The sequence below is a fragment of the Pteropus vampyrus genome, unplaced genomic scaffold, assembly GCF_000151845.1.
Source record: "Pteropus vampyrus isolate Shadow unplaced genomic scaffold, Pvam_2.0 Scaffold259, whole genome shotgun sequence".
NCBI lineage: Eukaryota > Metazoa > Chordata > Mammalia > Chiroptera > Pteropodidae > Pteropus > Pteropus vampyrus.
In genome coordinates, this window is record NW_011889040.1 from 1,469,348 (window position 1) to 1,479,411 (window position 10,064).

General features: G+C 32.0%; 1 protein-coding gene across 1 annotated transcript in view; it reads left to right on the plus strand.

Annotated features, from left to right (window-relative positions):
* The window catches only part of SLC5A7 (solute carrier family 5 member 7), a 22,945-nt gene that overhangs the window by 3,107 nt on the left and 9,774 nt on the right, over positions 1-10,064 (plus strand). Inside the window, exons 2-5 of the mRNA XM_011374995.1 lie at positions 1,446-1,559; positions 2,289-2,444; positions 6,324-6,472; positions 9,305-9,448. Of these exons, the coding sequence (XP_011373297.1) occupies positions 1,446-1,559; positions 2,289-2,444; positions 6,324-6,472; positions 9,305-9,448 (563 nt within the window). The remainder of the gene's footprint in view (positions 1-1,445; positions 1,560-2,288; positions 2,445-6,323; positions 6,473-9,304; positions 9,449-10,064) is intronic.

Below are 10,064 nucleotides of genomic sequence, written 5' to 3' on the forward strand. Positions count from 1 at the left end.
CAGGGAGGTCTTTCTATGATAACCTTTGAAAAATAGTATTAACTTCAAAACATTTTCTGTTCTTTGCTTTGTATTTGGATTAATAGCCAGATAGATTTTGGCATGAATACAACAGAAATACTTGCCTCTTATAGTTTCATATATATAATTTAAAATTTTTTATTTACATTCTAACTGTGAGATTTTAGAGAATTTTTCAGAGCCAAATTGAACAATACAGCTTAGAATTCAGTCTCATATCTGATAAGCTTCTTGCCAGCATATGTCCCTCATAATTTTACACAAATTCTACATAGGAATTATTTTAAATATTTCAACTATACTATTAAAAGGATATATACTGCAGAGTATTTCATTAACTTTAGTTTTTCAGCAAGTATCAAATATTATATTGTCTTCTCAGAGAAATAGTACAGTTTGTAGTTCATTCCCAAACTTGTTTAAGCAAAGTGTGGTATTTTCTTGTTCCTTCACCTTTCTCTTCAGTTATTATGCTACAGAAATTCCATGAAATATTAACTAAACAAATGTTTCTTATTATTCTCTATGAAATGTGAAATATCTTACTAAAATACCCAGATGAGAACAAATATTTGATCTCTTGATTAAATATGGAGTCAACAATTTAAATTCTTTTGAATGCTAATCTGTGCCCTAAGTGTAGAAGAGCAGGAGTGGGGCGAGGAAGAGGGAAAAGGTCATTTGAACTCACTTTAGGACACCTTGGAATAAAAATGTTGTCTCTCTACTCTCTTTACTCCTTTAACAATTTAAGGTAGTAAGTACAACTTAGTTATGATTCAAAGTGACTCTCTAAAACACACACACACACACACACACACACACACACTCCACTCCTTGAGGACATTAGTGTAAAAAGATCAATACAATTAAAAAAGAAAGACCTTGAAATAAAGACACTTGACCCATGTTGAGGAGGCTGGGGGGAAAAGTTGTAGTTTTATTGCTAATAGAAATAGCCATTAAATATATTATATAGGATCTCAGACTCTGTGATTTAATAATATAATTTAAAAGTGGCAATGATTAAATGGATTTAGAAAACATATGAGGCAACCCTGTCCAAAAGAAATATAATATGAGACACAAATGTTACATTAAATTTTTTACAAACCACTTTAGAAAACATAGAAAAATAAATGAATTAATGTAGATAATAGGATGTATATAACTTAATATATTGAAAATGATTTATTTCACCATGTAGTCAAAAAATTATTGCGACATCTTACATTTAGTTTTCCATACTAAGTCTTTGAAAACCAATGTGTATTTTATACTCATGACACATCTATCTCATTCAGATTAGTCACATTTCAGGTACTCAATAGTCACATGAGGCCACTACCACCGTGTTAGACTGAGCATATTTAGGGTATAACAGGTTTGAGAGTGTCTTTCCCTCACTTTTTATTCTATTTCAGCCACTTGGGTTGGAGGAGGTTACATCAATGGGACAGCTGAAGCAGTATATGTACCAGATTATGGTCTAGCTTGGGCACAAGCACCAATCGGATATTCTCTTAGTCTGATTTTAGGTAAGTAAAAGTTTTAACTTCAGTGAACCACTCAGTAAACCATAAAGAATAGAAATATAAATAATTATTGTGGGAAAATGTTACTATAAATTTCTAATTAGATGTTACCAGAAGCTGGTAATGCTAATGCTTGGATTATTTGATCTCTTGATTATGGAATGTGGAAAAAAGAACACCTTGATATTATGGCTATCAGAACAGTGAATGCCTTAACGTAATGCTGTTTCTTTTTAAAATAGTGTGGATATATCATTAAAAATGAATCAACTTGAATTATATCTAAATTTCTTTTTGTAAGTCAAACTAATAAAAGGTCAAGAATATTATATAACATAGAATTTCTAACTTATTTTTGCATTTAAAATACTTTTATTAAAACTTGTGATTAAATCAAAATATAAGATTGCTTGCTATGCTGGGTGATACAAATACATCAAGGCATTTTATTGAGTTCTGTGCTGGTCCATGTTTTTCAATCCACATATCTCAGACAGCATTCAACTGTCCTTTAGATGCACACAATGATGAATGTATTAAGAAATTTGCATTTGGTTGCTGACTATTTCTTGGCTCTGTATTCACAGAATATTTTAGATTTGTTCCTCAACACATATAAGCATTCCAAAAAAATTTATTTTCATTGAGAAATTATGGCAGAATACAAGGTAGGCAAAGACTTACTTTATGATTTTTTTATTTTTTCGTAACCACTTGTTCCATTTCTTTCAGGTGGTCTGTTCTTTGCAAAACCTATGCGTTCCAAGGGATATGTGACCATGTTAGACCCATTCCAGCAGATCTATGGGAAACGCATGGGTGGGCTTCTATTTATTCCTGCACTCATGGGAGAGATGTTCTGGGCTGCAGCTATTTTCTCTGCCTTAGGTAAGGACTGATAGAACGTTGCTCTGGCTGCATCTGTCTGGTTGGCTGAATGTCAGCTATACAACTTTACTTTCTTCAGCCACAGGTCAGGCCACGACCAGCCTCCATCACCCTGCTTCCAGTTCTGCCCCACTCCTGTAGTCTTCACACAGTAGCCAGTCTTCCTTCTACCATACAAATCTGATCACATCTCTTTCCTGCTTAAACTAAACTTTTTAACCCAGGCTCATAGGCTTCTCAAGACATAGCCTTTGATTATTTCCTCTCATCATTCCTCTCTCCTCCTTCTTTCTTCTAGAACTGTAATCCTCCTCTCTTGCCTCTGACACTTTGCAAGCCTAGGTGCTCTCTGCTTTGGACTCATCTCCCCTCTTTCTTTTTTCACTGCTTAGCTAACCAGGAAGTGTCTTTCCGATCTTATAGATATCACTTCCTCAAAGTAGTCATCCTGAAGTTGCTGGGTGCCTTTCCTATGTGCTTCCATAGGCATCAAGGGTTTTGTTTTATTGAACTTAACACTTTGTGTGATCATTTGCCTGTTTATCTAATTCATGCTCAATTTCCAACCTCACAAAAAAGATCATAAATTTCTTGAAGGTGGGACTTGTTTTGTGTTAATGTTTGTAATCCAATCACGAATGAATAAACTATCTGTGACTATACTTTTTCAAAAATGAAAAAGAAAGTCTTATTTCCTTTCTCAGTATAATTGCATTACATCCTAAAGTATTGGATTGTAGACATGTTTAGGCATCTAGAAAATGAACTTAGGGTCTAACTCACTACAAAGATCAATTAATGCTAAGGATAACCTATCCTTGGCCCTTGGATTCTCAGTCCACTTACTAGATTTACAAAACAAGAGATTTCAGTGGAATCGTAGGAGAGCTTCAGGCTCAATACTCTACCTTTTGATCAAGAGGGAATCTAAATCATCCTTCTGAGTATTGAGTTCCTTCTTGAAAATCAACACAGTTGGAAGTTTTACAATCTTCTTTGGTGAGCCATGTCAATATTTGACTTCCAGGCATTCATGTACTATACTCTCCATCTGTTCTTACGAATGGAAATACAGGGCTTAAGTCTACAACCAGACTTTAAGTGGTCAAAACAAAAGTAAGATAAGATGAATTTGTTTCTGTGTTATATATTCTAGACTACAAATTTGTCTTCATGTTTCAGTAATATCATCACATCTGTCCTCTATAATATCACATTAGTTTATACTACCTTTCACTCCTTTCTCTCTCAAACTCCTATGCAATCCTTATTTTCATTAAAGGAATGACTTGTAGAAGAGAATTTGATAGTTGTTTGATACTGTAATAATTCAGTGAAAATTGATGCGCTTTTCTTGTGATAAATAACAATATTTCACAACTAACACTGTATTTATGTTCTAATAAAATTATGTGTAAAAATAAACCTCCTATCCACCTTGCTCTCATTAGCTAAGAAGCAATGGTAGTTTATTTGTCATTGATTTCAACACCAGAAAATTTTGGTTTTAAGAAAAAACTGCCTGCTGATGTATCCAAAAGGAGTGGGCTGAATATCTAACAGAATACACAATACTTACTCTCATCAAATAAAGATTAATTTATGTATTAGGGCCTTGAAGAAAGATTGGAATTAATAAATTAATATTTCTAAAATATTTTGGAAATATAAAACATAATAGCTAAACTCTGAACTTTTTTGCAATCAGTTATTTTTTGTGTATATATATATGTATATATATGTGTGTATGTCTATGGCTATCAACATTTATGTAAAATATATTAATCTTCGTATATACCCACACACACATCCAATGGCATATATGTAAATATTACTACTATTGCTTGAAATATGTACTCTGATAAAGAGAAAGTGTTTCTACTTTTAAATTAACACCTATATAAAAAAAATAGTTGGATATACTTCTAACGTTTATTAGAAATAACTTGGGATACTTAAAAATAGACAAATATAAAATCTATTACCACCTTACTGTGAATGTGTGTAGTTCACCACTGAAACAAAGTTAAGAGAATCTTAAACTACCTCTTTGGTATAAATGGACAACAATCTTACAATTTTTGAAAATATATATAGCATTGACATTTGTGGCAGCTCAAATTCAGTGATTTTTTTTGGTAACTTTACAGTATATTTACTTTTATGGCTGCTTGAGTAAACTAATATTTCACATCATATCTCAAAGCATAAAATTGATTTTATGCACTACAGATGATGGAATTTAGAAAATATTTTAGAGAAAAAATTTATCCCAATCTTAACAGTGATAAAAAGTAGGTGGTTTCTTTAAAACCACTGAGTTATAACGAAATGTCAACACCTACTAGTATCCCAAATATTTAGGACCCTAGTCCAATGATCTTTTTCTATAACATACAGAAAGCATTAAAAAGAGATAGGATAATAATTAGACTTTTCATAATTTGTGGGATATAACTTAGAAATATTGTTATTAAAGTGGAAAACTAGACCAAAAGAAAAATGGCCAAGAGTTGCAACTAAAGTTTTAAATGTGAAAATTTCAGAAAAAAAAATAATAACTTGTTAAATATTTATACAACAACTCAATTATCCAGTCGGTTATAAATAATTGAACTTTTGTCTTCATCCTCCAATATCTTACCAGGTTTTTCCTTCTATTAATTGGTTTTTATTCAAGAAAGTAATTTAATTTTGTTACCAAAGCCAAAAAACTATTTAAAAATCTTGAAAAATATTTTATATTATTATCTTAGGTCAGAATGTCTTATGTTTCTCTTTGATATATCAAATTTTTATCTCTGGTGGGTTGCATACACTTTTAGCACATAATTGAGGGGTAGTAGAATATAAAATTTCAATTAATAATACCCAAAATTCATTTTTTTGCATGTATGTTAGCATTGCTGTAATTGCTGTTTTTAAATAATATGAACTATAAACTTTATAGTTTTTAAGAATGATAGGAAAAGGGTTTCTAAAGCAAAAAGTGAATTCTGAACTGGCAGTCCAAGAACCACAGTGGTCCAATAATATCATAATATATTCACTGGAAATATAAACACCAACAAACACAATAAACAAAGTCATAAAGTAAAACAAAACAAAACACATAAATTTAATAATTTGATTTGTAAGACAGGTTCAAATTTTGATGATGAAAATTACTTAAAATTATGATATTGCAATCTAAGGATCTTCAATAAATTGGTGTCCTAGGAGCAGGACTGGAATGGTCCACTAATTAAATAAAATAAAAGTGATTTTTCACAAAGTTGAAAGAGAAAAAGATAATAGTGCAATTTACCAATTGTATTACTTTATCCTACAAATTTGTCTCAAACCTTGGTATCTTATGCCATCTAATAAAAACTAGCAAGGGTCAGAGTTAATGCAAAATAGAGGGTGAACGTTAATTGCAAAATGTGGAAAGTATTGATTATACTTATCATAAAAGCTTGTTTTTATCATAGATATGAGTAAATGTATATATTTAATTAAATCAGAGTTTTAGATAATTGGTGGAATTAATGCAAGTTCTTATAGTAGTTTAAATTTAATATATTTCACGGAATTCTGTAATCATATCATGATTTTCAGGTGTCCCCATGTAATAAGTTAGCAAAGCACTAATTTCAGAAAGAAAAAAATAATATTTATGTATACATAAATATTCATACATATACATATATGCATATTAAATTTACCAAGATTTAAATTTTTCAATTTGAAAATTTACTTGTTATAATCCAATACATTTCATATGGCACAGAGGAAAATATTTACTGTCACTGAACTTACAATATATGTTTGCATATGAGGTGAAATCCATTTGAGTACCTTGACCATAGAGTTATTCTCTTGTTTGCTTTCTTCCAGGAGCCACCATCAGCGTGATTATTGACATCGATGTTCATGCTTCTGTCATCGTCTCTGCGCTCATTGCCATTCTGTACACCCTGGTGGGTGGTCTCTACTCTGTGGCCTACACGGATGTAGTTCAGCTCTTTTGCATTTTCATAGGACTGGTAAGTGGAGCCATTCACAAATTTTTCTTTCTTCTCTCCCTCTCTCTCTCTCCTCCACTTCCTTCCTTTCCTTTCTTCTTTTTGTGAAAGACAAATGTGGTATTTTATGCTAACTCAGCAAAAACTAATGGAAATGTTATTTTTCATCATGAGTAATTTATAGTGTAACATATTATGAAATATTAAATTTCTTTATGAATAAATTGGATTAAAATCTCTAGTTGTTTTGTTAGATTTTATAAAAAAAATTGTGTTCTCAGTTTAATTCTTAGAAAAGGTATAGATATTCCTTTCCTTTGAGGCTACATTTGATGGAAATTTATGTATGATCTTCCTTGAATTTTGAAGGCAACACACTTTTCTCAAAGTTAAAATCTAACCCTTGGTACTAATCTGTACTACTCTCTTATCCTTCTCTCTCATCAGTATTGGATAATCCATAATAGTGCCCATAAGCATAGAAATTCTCTCATTGGAAGTACTGTGGGTTTCAATATTAATCATCACTATTGAGGTCTAAAAATAAAGAAAAAGGTGAATTATATAAGGCACTAAAATATTTATTTATTGCTTGTAAGTCTTAGATTAAATTAAGTAATATATTTGTGGTTTGTTAATCAAAAAGTACTATATAATTATGAGACATGAGTATTAGTATTACATGAAAAGCACTTTTATATGTCATGAACACATTTCAGTCAATGTTTAGCCTTTGTAAGCTCACATCTTAAAATGTGGATTGTAATTATACGTGTAAACATATCCAACACCTAAGACATATCAGGAGTATAAAAAACATGGTGTGTCCACTCTGTGCTCTATATGGGATTCATACATGTACACTGTCTCAGTTGTGCATCCCTTAGGGGCAACATCCTTTTGCAAAGGCCATGGACAGAGCAAGCTGAGACTTCAGATCATGTCTCATTTTCCCATGCATTGTCAAAGCACCCTTGATTGTTCTTGTTTTTTTCTCGATTTTTCTCATTATGAGAAGCTTTGCACTCTATTTTAATGTTCATACCAGGCACTTAGAAATGAAATATGAGGAATGAATTTCATATCCATTTTGTTCATTTTGGTTTTTGCTATCAAGTATCTCTAATAATATACAGAAGGAAAGTTTAAAAAAACTGACTACAATTAGATTTACAGTTTAGCCATAAATTTACATATACTAGCAATGATTATATTCCTCTTTTTCTCCTAGACATTTTATTTGCATTTCATGGAATTTCATTCACTTATATTTTAGTTGAATTCAAAAATATTTAATTTGTTAAAGGACTTCTACTTTTTATTATTTTTAAATTTCCAAAAGCAAGTGGTCAGTGCTGAAATACTGCGTTTTCTGTAGCATCATCATAAATTTCCAGAAATAAATCTCTGTTAAGGATGCTGGAGATACGGTTAGTTTGATAATGACAGCTCTCATAAATGATGCACTTAGTATTCTAAAAAACACAATTCGAGGGGATGAATCTATTTATTTACAATGTATTGCTTTGCATGAGACCAGAACTTAAAACACATAGATGCATAAATCAAGTGTGCTAGTGTAAAGATTATAAGGCAAATATATGTACGGATAAGTGTTCCAGTGGTTCTCTGCTACAAAATGTAAATGAATTGATAAGGAATCAAGTTCTGTTGGCTACTACTTAAGGACCTTTTGAATTGGCTGAATAAAAGACCAAACATGTTTTTTTTGTTGTTGTTTTCTAAGCTTCAAATTGTGATACATGTGTATATAATTAAATAATCAAATAATTAAATAATACGGTCTTGTACTATAAACCATTTCCTATTCTCAAATTCTCTAATTCTGTCCATTTTCTCATCATCATTGGAGCTCAACAACTGTAAACTTGAGGTTGATATTTTAGTTTTTCTTCTCTCTGACCCCTTTCTTCTTATTGTAATCTAAAGGCTATTGAATCTCTCCTCATAATCCTATTTAGTACCAATATTTTTCCATGTCCAATATCATTACTTCACTTCAGGCCTTTATCTGGGTTATATAGTGCTACCTTCTGCTCTTCCCGACTCCTCCCTTTTTTCTATACTCACTAATCACATCTATGATACTAAAATGAAGAAGAAATTCTACTAAAATCTTTTTAAAGTTCAGAAGAAATTCCTTGAGCTTCTAGTTGCCTATAAAACAAAATACAAATCTCTTAGCCTACAATTTGAAGCTCTCTCCACATATCTATCTTTATCTCTCCTGTTTCCCTAAGCCACTACCATACAAGCACACCTTCTCACTCAATAGATGTGTACACATGTGCATGCACACGCATGCATACACACACACACACACACACACAAAAAAAACATATATTCTACTCTTTGTCTTGCTTAACCTAGACTATCTGTCTCTTCACTTCCTTCTTCTTCTACCTATTTGTACTGAGTTCACCCTTGAAGATTTGTTTCATTCCTCAATCAAATTTTTCTTTGTTGCTTTAGTGAATGGATATCTTTTTTTTTTAATTTAACGAAAACAAAAAGTTTATCTATAAATATATATAATGTTCTCAAATTAATGTTTTTTTCCTATAGTTTTCTGATGACTGCTCCTATAGTTGATATGATTGGTATAAACATTGCTAAACACAGAAATAGACAATATGTTGTTGTAACTTTTCTAAATCAGTATTTTATGACATCCCACAGAGAACATGATTCCAGGTTCTTGTCTTCCTAAACAAGAGGAACTACTGAGCTATGTGGTCTATGAGAGGAATAAAAACGAGATGCCTAAATCTTATGTATATTAAACAGTTAAAAATCATTGCCTAATACTCTAATGTCACTCTTTGGTTACAGTGGATCAGCGTCCCTTTTGCACTGTCACATCCTGCAGTTACAGACATTGGGTTTACTGCCGTGCATGCCAAATACCAAGAGCCTTGGCTGGGGACCATTGAATCATATGAAGTCTACACGTGGCTCGATAGTTTTCTGTTGTTGGTAAGTGATGTATTACTTGAAGAATACAGTCCAATTTTTCCTAAAATCAAATGCATTTTCAAGATTTTAATGTTTATATGTAAAATTTACCTGCTGACTCATGTCCATTTCTGAATTGACTACTTTCTATTGGGAGGACGGAGACACTTGCAGACTATGATAACTGACTTGTATCAAAGTGGAGATCAAGGGAGGCCTTAAAAAGATAACTTCCATGAGGTTATGTGTGATGTGTTCGAATTTCTATTGTATAATACATGAAGGAACACCATGCCCTACACCAAGATACCTCTCCCAATCTTAGAACAAAGCCATCTAAAGGTTCTAATTTGTATTTTGAATTAAGGCATTAAAAACCAACTTCCGAAATGAGTAACGCCTTCAGTCTGTAAGTAAATTAGTGGTGTCAGAGGCTTTAAGTGTATAAGATAAGTTGTGAAGGGAGTCCTCAGGAAAGAACACTTGGGCAGTCAGAGGCAGCTTGGGAATGTGCAGAACTTTGGAGGAAAGATACTGGCAGTGAGAAGTGGGAACAGAAGAAATAGAGGCAGATCACAGGTTGAAGGAAGGAGTACCAAAGGAATTCCAGATTTTGCGATTTTGTTAATTAGGGGTA